The sequence below is a fragment of the Python bivittatus genome, unplaced genomic scaffold (assembly GCF_059951505.1).
Source record: "Python bivittatus isolate LINGU-HERP-01145 unplaced genomic scaffold, Pbiv_v1 ctg000020_np1212, whole genome shotgun sequence".
Lineage (NCBI taxonomy): Eukaryota > Metazoa > Chordata > Lepidosauria > Squamata > Pythonidae > Python > Python bivittatus.
This window is the reverse complement of record NW_028277030.1, coordinates 121,992,061-122,015,957: the sequence shown is the minus strand read 5'-3', so window position 1 is coordinate 122,015,957 and position 23,897 is coordinate 121,992,061. Positions and strand designations below refer to the sequence as shown.

The 23,897-nt window shown below is 37.8% G+C and overlaps 2 protein-coding genes across 2 annotated transcripts in view; both read right to left on the bottom strand.

Annotated features, from left to right (window-relative positions):
* Positions 1-1,948: 1,948 nt before the first annotated feature.
* Positions 1,949-14,804, bottom strand: MALL (mal, T cell differentiation protein like). The gene is made up of 4 exons (XM_007424429.4): positions 14,661-14,804; positions 5,733-5,900; positions 5,398-5,535; positions 1,949-2,163 (listed from the first exon to the last, which is right to left on the bottom strand). Exons 1-4 carry the CDS (start codon positions 14,769-14,771, stop codon positions 2,101-2,103), a joined length of 480 nt encoding a protein of 159 aa, XP_007424491.1. The 5' UTR covers positions 14,772-14,804; the 3' UTR covers positions 1,949-2,100.
* A 3,577-nt stretch (positions 14,805-18,381) lies between these two features.
* The window catches only part of NPHP1 (nephrocystin 1), a 35,796-nt gene continuing 30,280 nt past the window's right edge, over positions 18,382-23,897 (bottom strand). Inside the window, exons 18-20 of the mRNA XM_025164222.2 lie at positions 23,610-23,683; positions 22,710-22,754; positions 18,382-18,908 (exon numbers count right to left, since the gene is read on the bottom strand). Coding sequence (XP_025019990.1) covers positions 18,630-18,908; positions 22,710-22,754; positions 23,610-23,683 — 398 coding nt within the window. The 3' untranslated portion in view covers positions 18,382-18,629. The remainder of the gene's footprint in view (positions 18,909-22,709; positions 22,755-23,609; positions 23,684-23,897) is intronic.

The window sequence follows — 23,897 nt, the reverse complement described above, 5'->3', positions numbered from 1 at the left end:
GCCTGAAATCTCACTTCAAGAATACATTAAACTGCATGTGTTATGATTGTGCAAGATTTTGATGTTGTGCGTGAAATATTATAATATGTTGATTTTGTAAAATTTCAGCCACTTAAAAATATATGTTCTAATTTGGGGGTGGTGAGCCTTTTCCACATTTGAAAACATTTTGTAACATTTTTATCATGATGAGAGACTTAGGCAGTTGGTGGTACAACAAAATAAATAAATAATGTGACAGCACTTAAAAGCTGAAGGCACAAATTAACTCTTAATTGCCTTTAAAAAAAAAACTATAAAAGCAAATTCAGGGCCTGCATTTCTCCATTTGCAGATATAGAAGGAGTATAGTGAGCTTAAGGATAAGGTAGGCATAAATGTTTCATCTCATAAATCTTGGTGTGCTTGATAAACAGATCCCATGAAAAGGAGGAAAACTGAACTGGAATAAAGACTTTGCTTGCACACTCAGACCAAATGGAGAAGCCACGTACTCTTGAGATTGGGGTTAGCGTTACTCGTCAGGGTCTTTGAAGCAGTGGAATCTGCACATGGGTCCGAGAGAGCTCGGACTGAAGTCAACAGCATCTTGACATTGCAACACAGGCCCCATCCCCAACATGTGGCACAGTGCCATTTTTATCCTTCTGACAAAAGCTGGAAGCACCTATGGATACTGCTACCTTGAGTCCAGAGAAAGATGGTTGAAGTGAAAAATAAATTATGGTCTATGTAAGCTGTAATGCCCAACAGTCACACACATTTACAAATGTACAACTCCTGTAGTTCCTCCATAATAATTTAAAGATGCCTAAAATCGATGATAAAGTGATGTGCCCAGTTAATACCTTTTTTTTGCATTTGCAATGGCGCATCCCTCACACATAAAACAACAATTTAAACACTCACGTGAGCCGGGCAAAGAAGGAGAAAAGTCAGTTATATTCATTGTCGAGGCAAAAGAGAGTTAACTGAAACAGCAGTATAAAATGGAACTAAAAAAACACATACAGGTTTACCAATAAGTTACTTCATGTTTCTACATCAAAACAAATATTCTATATACTGTAATAACAAAGAGCAGAATACCCTTACATATAACATTACTGAAAGGGGTAAAATTTGCACAGCGTTTTTTAATTTTTGTAACATCAGGATGGAATGAGTCTTCTTCAGTTTCGCAGGAGGAATCTTGCTTTTTTTGCGCATCCCAAAAGGTAAACAGATGGTATTCATCAGCTGTTGCCACTTTAGGTTCATACATACTTAAGATAGAAATTTCACATAAAGTTAATGAGATAAAAATCATTATGTCACAGCTACTGTAATGTGTGTGAATTTCTCTTCCCAGACATCTTGATAATTGTTCCCCAGGCCATTTGGAGGCAACAGATTATTTGCTGTAGCCGAAATGAATAATTTGTTGCGTCCAAATGGAGAATAGTTTTCAAGCAGTGTTGTCGAAGAACCTGAAATTCTCTGGAAGCTGTATCGATTAGAAAACAGACACACTTTTCTGGGTTGCCAACCACTACACCACCTTTCCTGTGACTCAGAACTGCGAGAGATTGGAGATGATGGATTTTAAGGCACGCTCTGAGTCATGTAGCATTACAGTATATGCCAGTGTTTCTCAACCTTGGCAACTTTAAGATATGTGGACTTCAATTCCCAGAATCCCCTAGACCACCTCAGAATACAACCCAGGATCTTCTGCCACATGCAGGATTCCATAGCAAACCAACAGGAATTCCTCCACAGAAGAGGTGATGTGGAAATAGTTCACTGAAGACACAAGGTTCAAAACTCTCCCCGTTTTATATGAATGTACATTATTTATACAGGCTTTTCAGGACAAAACCTGATTTGGCATAATTGCAGGCATGAGAAATCAAGGATCAGAATATAGTAGTTTGAGTAGATTTTCATACAGAACTCAGTAGCATGGTATAAATAAGCAACATTCAGGTTGTAACAAATGAGTATCTCTTTCACCTAAAATGAGATGGTGCCAGCTGATGGGTGAATTCAGTTGCAACTAAATTATCTTCTTAAATGTTAACTGTTTATTCTGGAATTCCAATTCCCACTCATGTCATTTCAATGGTAGTAGTTGCTGAAGGCATGCAAAATATACAGCAGTGTAGTGATGAAGGCAAAGAACTGAAAAAGGAAAAAAATGACATAATTATTATCTGTGGTTTCAAGCTCTCAGCTTCCCAGAGTAGGTTAGCATATCAGACTAGGACTAGTTCTAAATTCAGTTTCAAATCCAGTTTCAAACTGAGCCAAGAAGCTAACCTTGGGCCAGCCTCTCTTTCAGCTACCCAGCTTGCCGAGTTGTCGTAAGGATAAAATGAAGGTGAAGAAAACCAGCTTGAGTTGCTTGTTAGAAAAGAAAGCTATCAGTGAAGTCAATTAATTGGGGCTGTGTAACACTATGGATTCAAAGACCAGCATTGCTTCAGTGTGTTGTGTGCAAACGGAATACCTGGCTACAACTCCTTATACTGAAAAGCATGGCTACTTTAAGAAACTGCGGATAGGTGATGTGTTTGCACCACCACCACCACCACGTGCTCCAAAGCACCTTTTTACCTTTGAATCCAAAATGCTTCACAGCCCTTCAATGAATACACTTTCTGAGAGAACACGGTAGAAGCCAGTTTTGTCACATAGCAGTTTAGAAAATAACTTTCCAGTCTCATGGCCTCTAAAGGTGTTAGCCTACAATTTCTATTTTTGTAATGACATGGGAGTTGTAGTCCAAAAAAACAGGGCGTCAAAGAGCAGGCTTTTCTAATGCACCATCGGTTTCTTTGTATGCCTGGTTTGGCCTGGGAAGCAGATTAGATTCACCGTTAACCAAGAGGAACACATGGGCTGAAGAAACCATGTTATGCTGGCAACACTTCTCTGGTGCTCAGGGCTCTGTCTTCCCCAGCCCTCAGTTCTCCTGCTGAGTTAAACTCCTGCAATCAGTCGGAGCACTTCAGCTCACAGATCCCTTTCATTGCTTACGCTTAGAATTGCCTTATCCCTGCTCTGAATTAATGACTTTGCTTATCCATTGGAGTGGTTATAGAGAAATTGACAATTCTGTATATTTTATCAACACTAGCTATGTATTTTCATGTCTCATTTAACCTACAACTGTATGTAGAAGGAAAGGGAGGGCTTCTTCCATCACAGTGCTCTTCATTGTAAATCCAATGGGAATAGCTAAATAAGTAGGGTTAGACATGTTTGACCCATAAAGCAGGCCATGTGCTATGTGAAAGTTAATATTGCTTTACAACAGGCCTTTGTGCACATGTGAGTCATAAGAGTCACGCTTGGCCCTTGATGTGCTAGAACCATATTCCAAAAGGTTATAGCCAGGGCTATACAAAGTAAATTTTGTTACATTTCATTTACAAAAATGTAATGTACAGTAATTTAATTTAATTTAATTTAATTTAATTTAATTTAATTTAATTTAATTTAATTTACTCAGTTTGGGTGCCACCAACTGGGGGGCGCACAATGTTACAATCTTTAAAAAAAAAGACACAGATCAAGTTTAAAAAAAAGAAAATAAAGAATAAGAAGCCGAGTCCAGCTAACAACAGAACTCACAAAGAGCTCCATCTCCCTTAGCCCAAGGCCTGGAAGAAAAGCCAGGGCTGAAAGTATCCTGAAAAATGACACTATTTAATTGAATTAAATATTCAATTATTCATTTAAAAAGTATCAAACTGTCAGGAATTTCAATCACAATCTCTCACAGAACCCTAGGGCAGTGTTTCCCAACCTCGGCAACCTGAAGATGTCTGGACTTCAACTGGCTGGGGAATTCTGGGAGTTGAAGTCCAGACATCTTCAGGTTGCCGAGGTTGGGAAACACTGCCCTAGGGTTTCACAGAACCCCAGTTGAGAATGGCTGGTCTAAATGATAAACCTAGGGTCACGTTGCCATGACTCAAATTCCTCCCTCTTTGTATTTGTGCATGATGTCACAACACAAGTAGAAAAAGGGTGGTGCTCGCATCATCATGGGGCTTCTATTGTCAAGTGCCCTCCCTTGATGCCTCTGTAGCTAGCAGAAAACAAATACAGCCGATTTTGACAGGAACTATGAACACTAGAAAACAAATAGCATGCCTTTTGAATCTTGTACTGTATGAACCTTTCACTGAATTTCTATGGGTATCTAGAGTTACTTCAGCTCTTATCCAATTAAACTGATTTTTTGTTTCAGAAATTTCACATGTCACATCCTAGTACTTTCTACCTACACTTATTTTTAAAAATTCATAGAGATTTTGAACTAGAGCTGGGCGTCCTTTATGTTACTGAGGTCAACTTAAAAAAAATAAAAATCATTCTTTGGGCTGACTGCAAAGATACATGCTGAATCTATTTATTTGAACCTTTATTAAAAAAAAAAAAACCTATGAAAATTCAGTTTTATATCCCAATTTTGGAAGGCTTGGGAAACTATAAAAATAGGATTAAGCTGTGCACAGGGCCAGACACAATGGATTGCATATCCTGATACCCACACAAACATGCTACATTCACACAAGAACTACATTACATGCAGGTATTTTATTTAGGTAATCAAAAACCGAGGGGGAAACTTCCAAATTCCTCACAGCTCTAATGGAGAAAGAAATTCATGAGCCTGAGATTCTCACAAATGCCTCCTCATAATGGCTAGGCTATGGCCAACATTAACACAAAGGCAACTTCAGTTTCCACCTAAACCTTGTCTTAGACCATCTAATCCTTTCAAACCAAACTTTAGGTTTAATAGAAGAAGAAGATTAGAATTAATTAAAGAAGATTAGGATTAGGATTAGAAGGAAAAGAAGAAATACTTTGCTGATAAATGGCCCAACTGAAGTCTCATCTGCAGTATGTTATATTTTTAAGTCAGTAAATCAGGATGCTTTTTTCATTTTATCAGTTCCCACAATGAAAACAATCCTAGGTGAGGCACCAAGCCATCATAGGAAGGTTAAAATTGGCTGTTTCAATGAATAATCAAAACTTAACCAAATCAGAAGTTAACCAAGAATAAGCATTTAATGCAAACAACCATTCAGAGCAAAGAACGTCCAGCTTGTGACCTATGAGTTGTGTCCATCAGGGCTTTCCTTAGAGTGGCTGGACATAAGATTTGCTACCTTCTTCCCAAAGAACGGTGAAGCATGCGTTTCGGTGAAACGGCATTATGAGGGGAGACAGACGAAGCATCTGAGGGATACAGGAAGACTTTCTGCAATGCTGGGCCTAGCAGGGGCTGCTCTGCCATTTTCACTCTGGTTCCAACAACGGAATGTCACGAGCAGGGACTGAAATGGAAGGTCCCAAACCGAGCGGCTGGATGCCCAGGTGATGTGGGGATCTTACCGTGGCTGCAACATTGAGCTGATAATAGCGAGGGGTGTGTTCTAGTAGCACTTCTGTCTCTGAACGGATTGTTGCGTTTGCCTGCAACACAGCAGCGCTCAGGTAGAAAATGCCAGTGGCTCCATGGTAAAGGCTATCCTAAAAGAGGAGAGAAGTAGATATGGGGCAGTGTTAAAAAACAGGAAAGACACGTGAAATTCTTCAGCCTGTGTACATTCTTATGCACAGTTGCCCATGAAGTAAAAACAAAGGTCATCCTGATAAGCCCCCCATGTGATCTGGAAGTTTTGCCCACCTCAAATCTCTCTAAGCTACAGGAGTTATTCCCACCTTACCAGAATTCTCCAGGATTCAAAGTTTTTGTGGAAGCCAAACAGGTAACTCAGGAGGAGCAGGAATGAGATGACAAAGGAGCTGACCGAGACATACATAACCCATCCTTGCAGCAAAGGGAAATACACCGTGGTAGCTGCTACAAGGATCCAAACCCAGCAGCCAAAGATCTGTAAGGGTGAAAAATGCTGACATTCAAATGATTATCGCTAAACCATTTTTCCCATCACAGACTGGTTTAGGTTCTGATTTATGTCTGCTCTTTATTCATTTATTTGGTTGGTTGGTTGGTTGGCTGGCTGGCTTATCCATTTCATTACAAGTACTGTAACTCTGGAGCAGAAGGCAACAGTACAAATCATAACACCATATGAAATGATCTATCTTAAAACAGCACGGTAAGAACCCTGACAGCAACACACCAATGCGCAAGATGTCCAACAGAAACTTAGTTGGACAAGTAGGGTTTCACATGTAATGTTAGAATATTGCACCAATCATTGTTGAACCATTACAGCGCATCCCAGGCTGCAAATATGGAATGTCTATGAAACAAGTTCCAGCCGGCTTTCTGAAAACAGTGTACCTTTCCCTACCTTCCTTCTTGTCCATATTATATTGGCTACCTAAGGAATGACCCTCAGAAAGAATAATACTGATATTATTTAAATAATCAATTGTAAACATGTTTGCAACAGGCTGTTATGATAATATGCAACATCAGCAGGTTTTGTTTTAGTTTTGCCTAAGAAACTTCTAGTCCAAATGAAAAATAATTCCCTTGGATGAATAATATATGCATATGCTGTGGTTAAGATCAAGTGGACAGAGTGCAAAACCAGCAATAATTTTCAGAAGATGGCACAGAAGAGAACCAGTCCTGGTTTGCTTCTTTGCTTTTTTTTTGAACAACCGAAACAAGAAGGCACAAACTTTTTTAAAAAGCCAAATCAAGGACAAAATAAAAACAAATGCAAGAGAGAAAAAATAAAAACTTGGGAATGCCCACAGTATATTTATATTATATGAATGCACATTGAATCCTAAGGAGAAATACAAACATTTTAAACAGTTGTATTCAATATCTCCATCTGAACAACATATGGTACAGACTAAGGTAATCTATTAAGGAATAGATTACCTTAGTAAGTAAAACCTCTAGAGATCATTGGGGGAAAAGGGATGGCAGTTAAATCTGAATGTCTGTTAAATCCAAGTTTAAGTCACTCTCTCTCTCAGCCCAACCCACCTCACAGAGTTGTTGTTGTGGGGAAAATAGGAGGAGAAAGGAGTATTAGGTATGTTCATTGCCTTGAGTTATTTATAAAAATAATAAAGGGGGATAAAAAATCTTTAAAAAAAAGTAAATGAAGTAATTTACATCACTTGGGTCACTGATGTATTACATCATTTGTGTCAATCTATATCATTTGCACAAATAACACAAATGGATGCAAATTACATAAAAACATCAATGATGCAATGGTGTTGCATGTCAATTGTCCAGTCTGCCTTGGAAACCAAAGTGTGAAATAAATCTGAAGTCTGAAGAGAAGGCCAAAGTAAAATTTTGTTCAATGCATCCAACACCCTCTAAACGGAAGTCTGAGGAACTGAGGTCTTCGCCCTATAGCCGCTACTGGGTGACCAAACTGGACTACATTTATTCTCCATTACAAGGTTTCTCAAAGCTCTGTGCTGTGCTATGGTATCCACCAAAGCAATCTCAGAAGAGGGCCAGTCTTATTATTAGGTAGAGGGAAGGGTCTTTCTCAGGTGGATGATCGTGAGGATCATGAAAAATCAGTAAATGACAAGCAATTTGCTTTTGTATTGTTTTTGCTGCTGCTGCTGCTGCTGCTGCTGCTGCTGCTGCTGCTGCTGCTGCTGCTGCTGCTGCTGCTGCTGCATTCAAAGCATTTCTGTAAATAGCTAGGGAGGGAGAATTGGGTCATTTTTTGGTAGCTTGATCTTTTTTGTCTATTATGCAGTAAAGAGGGAGCTATTTGCTGTTCTACCTGAGGCAGTAAAATGTTTTGGGGCCAGCTAAATATCTATACAAATTGACATGGAATGGTATTTTGTAGTTGGGAAAAGTGGATCAATTTTTCCCATAGGTTTACAGGTTTATGCTAAAGCTTTGTACTAGGACAGGTTGTAATCAATGAATGTTGATACAGTTCCTCATCCAAGGTCAACCACTCCCTTCCACATTCATGTTCAGGAATTCAACTAACCATCTCATCTTAATATTATTCATCTTTAACTTGACACTGGAATGTGGAAACCAGAACTTGCAAGGCTCTACACTAATTTCACACCAAAGGTGTGTACTGGCAGAGTACAGAAAATACGACGGGAACATGAAGCTAGCAGTTATAAAATCCAATCTCATTTGTTCTTTGTGAATTCAACAGAAGGTTAGCTTCATTACTAATGGTTGAATTGTTTGATTTGATCTATCCCCTTGATTATGAGCAGCAAGACAAATTATGAAAAAAAGCTGTATGTCAAAAAAAGATGTATATAAAATTGCTTAAAATTGTAATATGCTTTAGTCTGGTTTTTTTAAAAAAATAAAGCATTACAAATCTTTTATAAAAAAAAAAACAATGTGTACAGTTATAAATATTTAAAACTACTTATTCCATACAGGGCAAAGCAGCCTTGCAAGTATATAAATAATTGTGTTAAATAAAGGGTGGTACCAAATCCTTAGTGCCTTAAACAACAGAATCTCTCATCCTCATCACCACCATCTGTCATCATATTCCGAGCAGCAGGACAATAGTACATTTATAGTTCAGTTCTGTGCGTGTTTATTGTATTCAGAAAGGGTTTCTCCCTCCTTTTAGAATTGCAATCTAATAACATATTTTCTTAAAATAATCTTATTTTCAATTATATTATTCTGTGTCACAGAACACAGGTTGGGTTCCAGACTCTTGATATTAGGACTAACATAAATTTGAATTCCAGTTTCACCAAATAGCATGCTTTATCAGTATCCATTTCTCACCCACCTTGATGGTGATTTTGGTTGTCCTCAGGGGGAAGGGTAGACAAATGACATCACATGCATCATTAGGTCTAGTGCAAATGATGCCATGATGAAATCTTAGTTTAGAAATTCTGGGATGATGGCATGTATTAGACCCCTGTGATTGAAACTGCAGTCTGCTCTTTTGGATAGCAGCATAAAATCAGACAACTTTGCTTAAATAAAGAGATAAGATGTGAACACACTGAGCACTTCCAGACAACCTGCCTGTCACCCAAATCTGTTGATTCTTTCATAAAAACAGCAGAGATTGGTTGTTCTGAATATTTCTAAATTTAGTCAGTGATACCAGAATTCTATGGAATTTATATATATCCTTTTCACCGAAATCTTAGTTTAGAAATTCTGGGAGTTGAAGTCCACACATCTTCAAGTCACCAAGGTTGAGAAACCCTGCTCTAGAAGGTCCAAACACTTTCTTTTGGATGGCAGAAGCCCCCTCCCTTTTTTTTTTTTTTCATCACTGAATGACAGGTTGGCAGTCCTGGCTTCTTCCACACAACACTTCTCATTTCTGTAGCAGCCTCTCCTTTCCAGTCTCTTCCCTAAAATTCCTTAAGCAAAGGGCCGGTGTCAGGTTCAGCCCAAAGAACTCCACAAGACAGTACAGGTCTAGTTCGATAGCTTTTATTAGCTTTCATCCACAAGACAGAATCTTGCCAGACTGAATCTAAACTTCCCAAGCCAGCAAGCAAACACTGCAAATTCCTTAGGGTGGTGCCAGTCTCATCCTCTTAACCTTCCCACGCTCCTGCTGGGGGCTAAGGAAATGCTTATCTCCCCGAGCGCCGCCTTCACCAAACCATTCCATCACAGCCGGGTGGTGTATATGCTTTAAATTAGGCCTCGGCCATCATCGTTTTTCTTCACCCTATGTTGCTTTCTTAGCAAAATCACAACCCAGATCTCCAGATAATTTATAAAGAAAAAAGCTTCCCCTCCCATCTAAGGAGCCACCAAACTTCATATTTGTTCAAAACGAACCCCTTTCTAATCAGTCTTTTAAAATTCCTAGAGGCCTTAGAGGCAAAATATTTGTTGGATTCTCCTTTCACTTTGGCCTTGTTGCATTTTCTGTCAAGGTACCTTTTCTTCCTTGATTGTATCTATAGAAATCAGTAACCCAGTAAATGGAATCATGAGAAGAGGAGCAAAGTCAAAATGTTGAATAACTTTTGGGATTAAATTAAAGTTAAATTTTAAAAAAATTATCATCGTTATGGCCTCCATACACATGCTGTCTCGTTTTCTCTCTCTCTCTCTCTCTCCCCCTTTGCTCAGTGGTTTCTTCTGAAGTTATTAAAGTTACTAAACAGAACTGAGAAGAGCATAGTTCAAATACTTCTACTATTTGATAATCAGAAGCTTGTAAATCTCTTCTGGAAAAAAAAACCCACAAATCAAATATTTATTCTATTTACCAAATGCCCAGCAGTAGACTTTAAAAGAAGAAATAGCAAATGGAAAGACTTTTTTTTCACTGACTCACTCAAGCACCAGTTGTTGATTATAGTTTTATTTAATTGAGGAGGGGTTGAGTAATGACATAATTAATTTTCTTTGGAAAGGGCCTCTTCTCAACTGGTTTAAGATTGCAGTCCTACATTTCCAGACAACAGTTGCACGCACACTTGCCTTTGGCTGAACACTGTGAAGCTCTGTATAAACATGCATACGTTTATGCTGCTGATGCCCTTACCTATAGCCCCCTGCTAAAGACACATGTTTCTGAGAAGTCATGCATAAGATTATGTTACAGAGGCACCTGTTCCACTGCAAAACTAACCAGGTTCAGTGTTATAGTTGTTTTGGTGGAAGTCAGCTACGAGCGACATTGACTGTTTTCTCATGGTATCATTAGTAAGTCACCTGACTTCCAATTAGTTTGCATTTCAACAAATTCACATTAAAATAACAGCCAATAGCAGTCGCGATCAATCAGACCAGAAGCCTGACTAGTCCAACATTCTCTTCTAGTCCAACATTCCCATGGCAAATAGGATATATAAACATCTTCCTTGTGATTCCCAGCAATTGGTATTAAGAAACATGTTGCTATTCATTTGCAAAAGAGAGAGAAAGAAAGAAAAAGAGAGAACAAGTGTAGCATAAAGGTCAGAAGACTTCTCCAGGAGTTCTGTTGAATATGTGGCAGTCTAAACTGATTGTAAAGTGGGGCATAAATAGATGTGGCCATTGCTTTATCCAACCTTCCCCAATTCCAGTGGGAGATCTGAAAAGAAGCTATATTTATAATGACTTGAATGTAAATGCAGTTGTCTCCCTAATCCTAGACCCGAATAAAGCAGATTCTTTGGTTGACAATGTCCCAAGTTCTGTCACTGGCATCACTAGGTATAGTAAGAAGAAATAAAAAACTTGCTCAAAACCTTGAAAAAGTCAATGTAAACAACACTCTGTGCTGAATTGGAAAGGTGATCTGATGTGGTCACTTCCTGGATTCTGAACTGGTTTGCACAAAGTGTCAACTTAAATCAAACAGAGATCCTTAAATAGGACTTCTTGCAAAATTGTATATATAAAACTAGTCATTATTCAAGGAAAAGATTACGGCCCAGAAAAGGAAAAACACCTGTGATTATATTTAGAGGATATATCATTTGTGAAAACATTTCATTATGAACAGATTGTGAATTTTAAAGATCATTAATTCCAAAGAACATGATGGCCCTGTAGTTCTCTTTGGCTGTCAAGTTCTTACATACCTATTTCGGCATACTTTGTAAAGGTGTTCCAGAAATACCGAGCACTCCCACTTCATTTCCAAGAAGGAAACAAAAAAAACCTTAATCTGAGGATGTTGAACTCTTTCATTACCCACCCAACAGGCACACACCCACTGAATGCCAATGAGCAAGGATCACTGTCAAGAAAGGCAAAGCTCCCCCTTACTGGGAAGTTATCAGACGGGTTCTTCAAGGTGGAGAGAGCAGGAATATGCATTGAAAAATATAAACAATCAAGATGAAGCTTCCACATTGGTAGAACAGGGTATTATTTCAAAAGCCATAGTGTTATCTGTGTTGCTTTGTTTTGCTTGTAAACTGCAGGTTCTTTGCATGGGAAATACAGTTGCAACTACAGTATAGTTGTAGTTTCTATAAAATACTCCAAAAATAATAGCTTGTAGAAAATTCACATACACAAACTCCTTTCTGTACAAGACAATACTCTAAACTGAACCAGCCAGAGGCTGCGCTTCAAGTCTATGCTTAGCCGTGGAATTATATTTTGTACCGTCGTTTTTGTAAACCCAATTTTACTTTCCAGAGTTGTTAGAGTAAATCAATGTATGTAGCCTTGAGCTCCTAGAAGAAAGGTAGGATAAAAATGCAATTAAGAAAAAAATCTGTCTTCACTGAGCTGCAGCTAGTTCTGAGTGCAGAGGATGGCTGCTCTAGTGACATTATCTAAGTTGCTTCTGGCCACAAAAAAACAAAAGAAAGAAAGATCTGGGAGTGGCCAGCACCTTGAAGATGCTCCCATATGTTAACATCTTACTGATCATCAACATCTTGGAAGATATTATTTGTGTATGTGTTTGGTTTTATTCTATTTTTACTGTATTTTTATATTGTTTCTAATTATATTTTAATTAATACTTATTGTTGTTTTATTGTGAACCGCCCAGAGTCACTTCTTTGTGAGATGGGCGGTATCTAAATTTGAAATATAAATAAATAAATACATAAATACATAAATACATAAATAAAATTTAAATCCATCTCTTCCCATAAATTAGAGATTTTTAGCAGTTCACCAGACTTTCATGTTGCTTTCTCATGTGAAAACTGTCTATTATTATGTCACTTGTGAAAATGATCATGGAAAACAGAAACTCTGTTCCCCTGAGTTGCCCCTTTTTTATGCCTGAGTGCAGCCACTGTTACCATACTCAGTGGGTTCCTCTGTGCCACCGTGGACTTGCATTGCCCACATTCTGTAATGGTTTCTGAAACAATATTGTAAAGAAGTCATTATCTCACAGGCTTTCCATTCTCTTGCTTGCTTCATTTTTATTATAAGCTGTCAGCCCCACTAGGTAGACCAGACCAAGAAATCAACTCCACGAGAAGGCTAAAACTGCTTTTCTTGAGATTGGCTATGATAATAAAATCTTGCAATACCCCTTCCCCTTTTTATGCTTCAGTGAATTAGGGAGGCATCTGTCTGAGCTGCTTCCAAATGTTATCCGGATGTTCTGGATTTAAAACATATTTTACTACTTGTTGCCTGAATAATTTTCATAAATAAATAAATAAGGTAGATGTAGCGGTGCCAGGTGACAGCAACATCAGGAAGAAGGAGTATGAGAAGCTGGAGGAGTACCAGGGCCTAAAGGAGAAACTACAGAGGATGTAGAAAGTAAAGGCCAAAGTGGTCCCAGTGGTGGTAGGAGCACTCAGGGCTGTGACTCCTAAGTGGGAGAGTGGCTCCAACAGATCCCAGGAATAACATCAGAATTCTCTGTACAGAAGAGTGCAGTGCTAGGAACAGCTAAGATACTGCACAGAACCCTCGAAGTCCCAGGCCTCTGGTAGAGGACCCAAGATTGAGGAAGACACATACCACCCATAGGGGTGACGGGATATTTTTTTATCCTATCCTATCCTATCCTATCCTATCCTATCCTATCCTATCCTATCCTATCCTATCCTATCCTAGTCAAAGACAAAGTCCAGTTGAGTTAAAGTCCATGCCTCATACAGTTAATTGAGAATACAATTAACATAAGGAACATAGTCACTCTACCATGTTTTACAAATCTTGAATTATAATTTCCTGAAAGTTCTCAAAGTGAAGCAAAGTACAAAATGCAAGGCCACCATTTCCCAGGGAATTTCATTATCACAATTATTCAGGCAACAAGTAGTAAAATATGTTTTAAATCCAGAACATCCGGATAACATTTGGAAGCAGCTCAGACAGATGCCTCCCTAATTCACTGAAGCATAAAAAGGGGAAGGGGTATTGCAAGATTTTATTATCATGTGTAATGATGATTAGTTACTTTGATTTTATATTTTAAAAAATAGGACAAATTTCTGAAAGCCAAGTTCTGCAGATGGATGTAACCATAGGGAATCTCCAAGACTATCAATACTCAGCATCTAACAATCAGAGTTATATTGCCTTTAAACAAGGAGATTCTATTAGGGTTTTTCCCACACTGGATATATGAAGTCCAAGACACCAGCTGAGTCCTCAAGAGATAATAGAAGTTCTGCATCAAGAAAATGTGGTTTCTTGAAATTACTCCAATTTTATCATCTTTGCCAATCCAGATTTAATATACAAGCCACATCAATTAAGCTATTCTGTTTATCTGATGAAGTAACCTGCAGCTCACAAAATCTTATGCCTTAAAATAAAAATTGGTTAATCTTAAAAGGTGCTGTCGGATTCTTTCTGATTTTCAGCTACTTTAGACTAACACGGCTCTCTTCCTACAAAGCTACAACTTTGTGCTGTACGTTAAATGTGATAGATGCTTCAAATCCTTAAGAGAATTCAAGTGCACATCCCACTGAGAGCAGTGGGAACCAGATATATGGCATCTGCTTTGATGCATAGCTGATCAACATGTGCAATTCTTGATCCACAAAATGAAACAAGATTACTGATGTTCAAATAAACCTTTCGTTAACGATGAGCACAATTAGCATAAAAATGTGTGTGCACAGATCTGCATATAGCATGCAAGTAGCTAGTACCAAGAGTCATCGCTATTTCTTCCTATACTCTGTGAGTACCTACAGTTATACTGCATAATGTACAAAGCTGCCCCATGTAAAACTAAATATAGGATTCTTTTAAAAATACAACAAAATAAAGTTAGTTGACTTACCAGCTCTGGCAAGATTAAGGCATACGGTATCGTTCTAAAAACAGCAAGTCCCGAAGGAATATTTTCAAGCACTGGGCAGCCTGGTGCTGGTCCTGAAGCTTTGGAATCCATTTCTATTGTCTGTGTAGCTGTTGTTACAGTCTGCTATACCCAATTATCTCTGCAGCAGAACTGTTGGCATGTGAAGCTTAAAATAGTATCCAGTGGCACACCCATGTGGACGTCAAAGGTGAAATCGGTTCCAGCTTGGCAGGTAGTTGTAGTCATCATGGAAGAATTTCACACTACACTAAGACTAAGGCAGCCCATCCATAAGAGTTCAGAGGTCAAGTGCCTTGGTGGATGTATTTGTGTGATTAAATTTCCTTTGGTATCAAAAGGAGATGAACCTAGAAACTAACTCTTTCTAAAAAGGTTCTTTCTGAGGCTCAAGTTCTCCATTCAGTTCCATTCCTAAGCATTGCAACTGGGAAGTTTGTTGCTCTCTATTTGCACTCCTGAAGCAACAAATCCACCTCAAAGAATAATGATGCATTACATATCCTCTAGTCCAGTCTCTCTCAATCTTGGCAACTTTAAGATGTGTGGACTTCAATTCCCACAATTCCCCAGCCAGCAGTTGCAAGGCTGGGAAACACTGTTCTAGTCCAACCTCAACGGAGGAATTTGGTAAGTCATCCCCAACAAATGGCTGTCCAGCCGAGCCCCCGTTTTAAAACCTTCAATAAAGGCTAATTTCATTTTTATTTTTAGGAAATTACTCCTAATATTGAGCTCAATCCTTCTTTAATTTCTCCCCACTGGTAACTGTCCTGCTGTTTCAGAAGAAAACAGCTCTCCTCTCTGACTCCCTCTAAACTTCTCCACAGCCCTTTTGAAGTACAGTACCCAGAACTGGACACAGCATACAAGTGCAATCTAGCTAGCGCTGAATAAAATTTAACTATCACCTTTTTAGCTGTGTTATCTTACAATCTCAAACTTCTGAAGTAGTCAAAGTTAAGCTACTTGACCACCCCTAACAGCAGAAAGGATTAAGCAATTTTTAAAAAACCTGATTTTTAATTCTTATTTGGGAAGGTTCTACTGCTTAAGAGCTACTTTACAAATGAGCACACCACTGGTAGAAGCTAACAAGGAGGGGTGGCAATAGTTTAACAGAACAAGAGGCAAAGACAGGAAGAACAAGAGCTGCAGCAGAATTAAGCCTGTTTTGTTTTGTTCTGAAATCAATACAAGGAGTTTGTTTTTGAGCAATAATCATATGGCTTCAGGAACTGATTGTCTGTGCTAGCCTTGGACTCATTCATTCACTGTTCTGAAGAATGTCACCTGTCTTTGACTCTTGCATGACCCTTTTAATGGGGAGCAGGAGGTAATGGGGGAAATAATTTGTACTGCTTTTGAGCATCTTTCACCAATCCTTCAACTAAATGCAAAGTAAGAAGATGCCACCAAGTGGGCACAGGAATGCATTAAGAACCATGAAACATACAATTTCACTTGTACAATCTTTCCCAAAGCTTGGGGTAAATAATCACTGAACTGGTTACCAAACAAGACCATGATAGTCATAACATACTTTGGAAATAGGGACTTGGTTGTTTTCTCCCCTAGTCGCTCTCCCCACAGCGCCGATCAAAAGCTTGTTGTTAACTCCAATGCAATGAAAATTGAACCCCATTTCAAGAAGTTAAAATACAGAGTTTACATGACTTTGTTTCAGCACATTCTTTCATTTTCTGAGTGTTCTCCTTGGATAGCGCATAGTGAAAGCCTAGTAACTACATACTATTCCCAATATTTTAACTTGGACTGTTTGTGTTCTTTAAACAAGGATTGCTTTGAGATTTTATTTATTGGCTGGGGCATATTACTTCAAGTATCATTCTTTTATATTTTTGAGAATATTGAGAGTTTTAAAATAAAATGGGCAGATATTCCTCAGTTATACTCATCAGATGCAAACATTGCATAAGTCTACCTTGCTGTAGCCGTTTTGCAAGCCACTGTAGATCTATACACAGATGTTTTGTGTTAATGCATTAGAAAATAGGTTTCCCTTCAACAAACACATAAATACAGACACACCCATGTAGGGAAAAAAACATGCACCTCCAAGAAATACTGTAGCCTTGAGGACTGTAAACTTACCCGCTCAATTTCTACATCTTGCTAGACTGAGAGGAAGACAAATGCACAGCAAGGTGCTTAGCCTAAATAATGCTTAATTATATACGTATGTTAACTTTCAAGGTTGAAGCAGGTAATCTTTTTATTAGCTTAACACCAACTTATTTTCAAACCATTTTAAGGGCAGCACTGACATGTTTTGCTGAACAGACTCCTTTGTCTTGCTGTTAATTGATTGGGAACACATCCAAAAACATGACTACTTCTAGCTAGCCTTGTTGAACCAGTTTCTTCTCTACAGCTATATTTCTAGTTTGGGATCATTATGCAAATTAAGAAATTCAATTGTCATTTATTTCAGTGAGATTTGTGCCTGGAGATCAGGGCAGAATCCAATGGTGAGTTTCTGAGGGAAATACTTTCTAGGCAGATAATGAAAAGGAAGCACTTTCCCCCTCTCCCCAGCAAACCTTTCAACCAATATGCGCTTCAAGATGTACTCCATAGGGTCTTTCAAATTCTGTGACACAGAGTTCAAGACTGCTTTTAACTCTGCAGGCAAGAAAACAAGAAGAAAGCCCTATGCACAAAGGAATTCCATTTGTGTAAAGTTGAATTCCACACCACATGGGAGACTTTCTGAGGTGGCCCACATTGCAAGCCAATCTCATTCCATTCTCAAAAGGCTACACCAATATCCCTGCTTATCAGGCTGAAGCAATACAATGCCTGGCAAAACTGAAAAGGCAAAAGACATTGGTAAGCGCCACTGAGGTACTAACATATAGCAACATAGATCTCAGCCAAGTCTACTCCCATCCTACCAAGCAAAAGGCAATGGGAATACAGGTAGTCCTTATTTAGCAACTCAGTTGTTAAACAGAATGGTTGCTAAGTGAAACTGCGACTGTGCTTATGATCTTATTTCAGCTTTCCTTTGCTTTACAGACCTGTGAAGGTCATAAATACAAGAATTGGTCACAAAGTTACTTTTTCATTATCGTTGTAACTGTGAATGGTCACTGTACGAGGCAGTCACTAAATTAGGACTGTACCAACTGTAGAACCGCACATCTTTTGACCAAAATCCCAAGAGAGCTTTCACTCACTCCCTGGTAACAATGGCAACAAACTATCTTTGGCCCATTATTCAGAACCTCAGCAGAATATGGATCTGACAAAGCTTTGAATCTGGCATGCATACCTAAATAATTCAAACTTTGGAATAAACTGAAATTTCCTTTACAATAGAGACATTTACACTAATTCTTAACATTTCACAAGGGCAATACAAATATACTGCACTCTCACATTTATTAGCTTTTGCCAGTGATCAAACATCATCTTCAATTAAATCCATTTACTAATAAACACCAGCATTTATCAAGGCATGTTCATATATGTTCAGAGCAACTTCTGTAACAGATTCAATTCTGATATTTACTTAAGACGATTCTTAATATTTCCTAAAAATTTCTGACATTACTCATTTATCTCACAATCAGCATTAGAAGTAGATATCAACATTCATCAAATGAAATTTGTTTAATGTGAAGAAATATAAAGGAAACAGGAGAATAACTCCATGAAGAAAGACACTTAAAAACACGATAGAATATCTTTAATATGTGTTTACTTCCTTCATAAATATACAAAACAATAACCAACACAATAACTAAACTTTAAAAAGTTTACCAATACATTGTCTTAATACATTTGGTGTAAAAGTTTTAGTCAAATGATAAAAATACAACTTTTTGGAACACATTATCAATTCTATTTAACTGATTCATGTTGGCTTGGCAATTGGCAGAGGTGCACAGCCACAAACTTCTGTCATATTAGAGGGCTAATTTTCCTACCCTCTCCTAAAAAGTCATATGCAGTTTCCATGACATCAAAAGCTTTGTGAGGGCTTTCCAGTGACAGCAGAGAAGACAGACTGCCCCCTCTTTCTCGATTTTTCTTCAGGAATTCAGCAATTATTCGCCAGCGAGCACCTTCAGATTCTTCTTCTGCCCACTTATACTCTGGGAGGAACACAGACTGAAGAAGTGGATAGACAGTGTCATGGTACACCAGGACGAACACCGATTTCAGAAATTCCCGGTCTCTCTAATTAGGAGGAAGAGGAAGCAGAATACTTAAAATGTACTATTCTCTGATAGCATCCTAAAACTACCTCTTTGCATTAAAATAATCACTCTTTACCTGATACTGCATTAGGAAGTACTCATTTTTATATTATATATTACCAAAAAAATTGCAAATTGGGAAACAGGTTTTGTGCTTTCTTAAGTTTATAATGTGTAAACATCTATAAAAACTAGCTAGTTCTGAACAAATGACAAAGGAAAGATGAATTATCCTTAATTACCCAGTTTCTGAAATATGAATGGTAAAGAAGCTGAGCCTCAAAGAGCTGAAAGCCAAAGCTGTAGTAAATTAGATTACACTGAAGGGGACAAGACAAGAGTATCCCCTTTCTCCTCCTTCATTTTTACTGGCACTAGAACCACTGGCAATTCACCTACACCAGGATAACAGAATTTTGGGAATTAAGCTAATTACACAAGAACCCAAACTGAAATTATTTGATGTTGCTACTGTTCTTACAATTGTTCAGCATACAGACACTCTAACATCACTGATGGAACATATAAGCAATATGTTTTGGTGTCAGGTTACTGGATCAATAAAGAGAAAACTCAATTACTGATATGGAATTTGACAAAGGAAGAAAAACCATGTCCATGCCGAACAATCATGTTTAACACTGATGATAAGAAGGTAAAACATTTAAGGAATTTTCCTGACAAGAAATAGAGATTTATTCAAGAATAATTATTTGCCAGTAATGACTGGAAAAATATAACAACAGATATTCTCAGATGGAAAAAAACTAAAATTATCCTTGTCAGGAACAGCTGCAGTCATTAAAATGAATATTCTATCAAGACTTAACTTCCTTTTTCAAATGATTCCAGTCCTCATTGAGAATAAGGTGCTAAATAACTGGCATAGACATGAATTATATATGGCCTAACGAAAGACCAAGAACCTTCAGGACTCAGGAGAACAAAGTGGCCTACAAAGCTAAATGTCAGACTATAGTATCATGTCAGCTATTTAATGTGGATTTCGGAATAGATCATATCTCATATGGTTCTATAACCCCTATAGAAGGGGCAGGTTTTCCAGAGGGGCTGCCTAGATATATCTGAACTGATACCAACATAAATTTAAAAAATGTATGGGAGGGTATGCAATATTAAGTAATCTACTGAACGTGTGATAAAGGGTAAGGGTAAGCCCAGGCTTTCCTCCCTTGCTTTGTTATTAAATGTTTACTTTCATGAAGATGAATATACTAAGGAATTTGTTCAGTGGAAAGACAATAACCTGTTTAGACTGAAAGTTCTTATTATTAATGGGACAAAGATAAAAACCTTTGAATTTCTTATTCCACAATACTACATTCTATTGGTTTTAGTATCTCCAAATAAGCAGCACTGGAAAAAAAGAAATACAGAAACAAGGGAGAATATTGAGAGAATTGACTGAATCGTATAACGTAATTCTGAACATTTGTTAGGTACATTTATTTATTTATTTTTTAAAAATTGTATGGCCACCCATCTTAGAACACAGCTCTGGCGGCTTACAACAATGAAACCAAAAAACATGATTCAGAATCTGAACAAGTTAAAGGCAATATGATAAATGGATGCAGAACTTGAACACAGTTGTAGAGATGCAAGAGTGGGAAATTCAATAGAAGGAGAATATTAAATTTACTTGGAACATAATACTTAGAATTGGTACAAGACATTCTACTGTTGGTATATTACTCCAGTCTTGTCTGCTAAAATGAATAATTCTTTTTCTAGAAAATGCTGGAAATGTAACCAAGAGCCTGGATCCCTTTTTATGTTATGGCAGTGTGTAAAGCTCAACAATACTAGTAAATGATTCACAATTGTATGGAACAGATTAAGAGACAAAGTTGTAATTCCATTATAACCTGAGATATTCTTATATTTCACTAAACCCTATGTCCCTTCAAATTACATTGAATTAGCACTGTATATGCTAATGGCTGAAAGAATTTGATACGCTTTTTACTGCAAAAGACCTTTGACTCACTCTTTGGAAGAATGGCTAGCTAAATTGTGGAAGTTTGCTTTGAAGGCCAGAATAACTTCTTACATAAAAAGTAAATCTGGTGCATAGAAATGGATCTTGGATTATAATGTTATATATGAATTTGTACCACATCTGAAATGTGGGTTTCCTTATCTATAGAATTATATATTATTCTGATTTATAACTTTCAGTGTTGATCTAATGTACTGCTTACCGTTTATAGATGTGATGGAATGGAATTATGAAGGCCAGGCTCAGGGAGAGAAGCATTTTCTTAGCTCGCCGATGGAGCGTGGGAACTACAAGGGGATGAGACTGGCACCTCCCTGAGGAATTCACACTGTTGTGGCTGGCTGACTTGGGAGCTGGGGTTTCTGTCTGGGAAGATTCTTGCTAGAGGTTGTAGCTAATAACCACAGCTGAACTGATTTTGCATTGTCTCTTAGAGTTCCTTGGGCTAGGCCTGACATGAATCTTCCCAGACGGAAACCCCATCTCCCAAGTCAGCCAGCCACAACAGTGTGAATTCCTCAGGGAGGTGCCAGTCTCATCCTCTTGTAGTTCCCACGCTCCATCGGCGAGCTAAGAAAATGCTTCTCTCCCTGAGCCTGGCCTTCATAATTCCATTCCATCACAATAGTTTTGTCATTGATTAATACTGTGCTAGCCAAGTAAGTTCAATTCAAAGTCCAACAGGAATCATTATCCATACCTTATTTCCTGTTTTTCACATGATCAATATTTTTCTTACTTATATTCTTTTCACTTATGTTCTTTCAAAACGTTAAATCAAATTTGAAATTCAGAGAGGAGGAGAAGCAGGAGGAGCAGGAGCAGGAGAAAGGGGAAGAAACTGAGCCTTACCAAAAAGTGGACACACATGAAAAATTTCTTATCTTTATTTTTAACACTTCTTATCACAACAGACTAATGCTCTGCCCTACATTTAATAAAAGTAAAACTATAGCAGTAGATAACCTTATAAATTGGTTGAAGTTCTTCTTATTCATATACTTAATTACAGTAAACCAAGCCATCAATTTAACATTTGTATCACTTCCGCTTTGTACTGGCTTGCCTTGCCCTACTATTACAAGTGCAACTGGAAAAAAAAAAGGCATAACCTGAGATTCAAGTTGTAGGTCAGGTCCCACAAGTGGACTATGTTCTTCCCTAAGGTAACCAACTTTTTAAAATTCCTTATATTTAACCTTAATATGAGAGAGAGGGAGAGAGGGAGAGCGCAAAAGAGTTAGAAAAGGAAAGAAGGAAAGAGAGAGAGAGAAGGAAACTGAGAAATTTTAAAATGCAGTGTAAAAATTAACAACAGTTCCATCATCTCAGGTTGGGGTTTTAGAATAAATTCTACTTTAAAGAGTTTACAATAAAAGCATCTAAATGAGATGGCCATACTGACTTTCTGGCTACTGTGTTCATTCACAATTAAGACGTGCTGCAATATTCTGTGGAAAGAGATCCTTTGCATGCAATTAAAGTCAAAGCTACGTAGATATGAAGATTTGCTGGACCAGCATGAACTAGGGACTTGTGAAGACCCCATGCACCTAATGCACACTTTCTGTAGTACTCCTCCAACCAGAGCAGCTGTGGTTTGTGAGGAAGACGGCTGGGTACCCCAGATTAGCACAAGACTGTGAAGCTGCAGTCTTCTCCAGCTGGAAGTTTTCTGCCCAATGAGAGACCACAATTTCACTATAATTAGGTTTAAAGTATTATCTTGATATTGAAAAAGCTGCCTCACTTTCTTACCTTTTCTGATCTCTTCAGTGTACTTTCTTTCTCTGCCCAAGAACTCTAAAAATAATAAATTTCAAAACTTTATAGAAGGTTAAGTTTTCAAAGTGTTTGTATATTCAAACTACAGTTTGAACCCTAAATCCACTGGTATTTCCCTTTTCAAAAGGAGTTAGGTTTATAGTTCTCATCAGTAAAATTCCATCAATGGGACACATCTGTTGCATACACTGGCTGGAAGCAACGAGAAAGTGATTTCTACCAATTCCTCTCTCTCTCCTGAAAAACTGTACTACAGGACTGGGGCATCCTCCCAAAAACAGAAAAATCCATTTCTATTTTAGTGGTAATCTCCTTAGACTTCATTTCTTTTCATTAATGAAAGTACCACTTTGAATCTAATTGAGTTGCTCAAAGTCAGGCGGATATAAATTTAATAAATTGTTATTTATTGTTATTCTCACATCTAGCCCACTCTTTCAGATATTTGAGCACTATCAAATATACCCCCTTAATCTACTCTCCTCACTCTTCTCCAGCTAGGCAGATGCAGATTTTCTAGGTTTTTCTCACTGGATTAAATATTTATATTCAATTTAGGTCACTGGAGAAGTTACCAGAAATCATTCCCGCTATAATGAACTGCTAGAAATTTAAAAGTTTCAGAGCTTTCATTTGAACAAGCCACACCCTGTCACTGAATTCCAACCCCTCCTAAGCCTTTCTAAATACTTGGGGCACTTTGCTTCAACTTCTATTTACTTTACTTCCATAATATTTCTCGAAACTTAATATCATAGGAGTAGCTTCTTAGAATAATTGTTGATGAAAATACGTAAAGGAACCGAAACCTGTCATGCTGACTTTTAATTTGGACTCTACTTTCATATTAGCAATGCAATACATTTTACCCACCCTGAGTGCATCCATAATATCAGGCTGTTCCATGAGTTTAGGAAAAGTTGCCAAAATTGGATTGCTGATCAAATCTGCAAGGGGAACCAAAAAATGTAGCACATACATATGACTGCCATTTTAGCAACATTTGATGTATTACAGAAGCATTACCCTTATATTTTAAAAGTGTTGACTTCCATTTCTTGGAATATCTATGTACACATCCACAAATGTATGTAACACAATGATACAGGTACTCCTTGGGTTACAACGGCAACTGGGACTGGGATTGCCATTGCTAAGTGA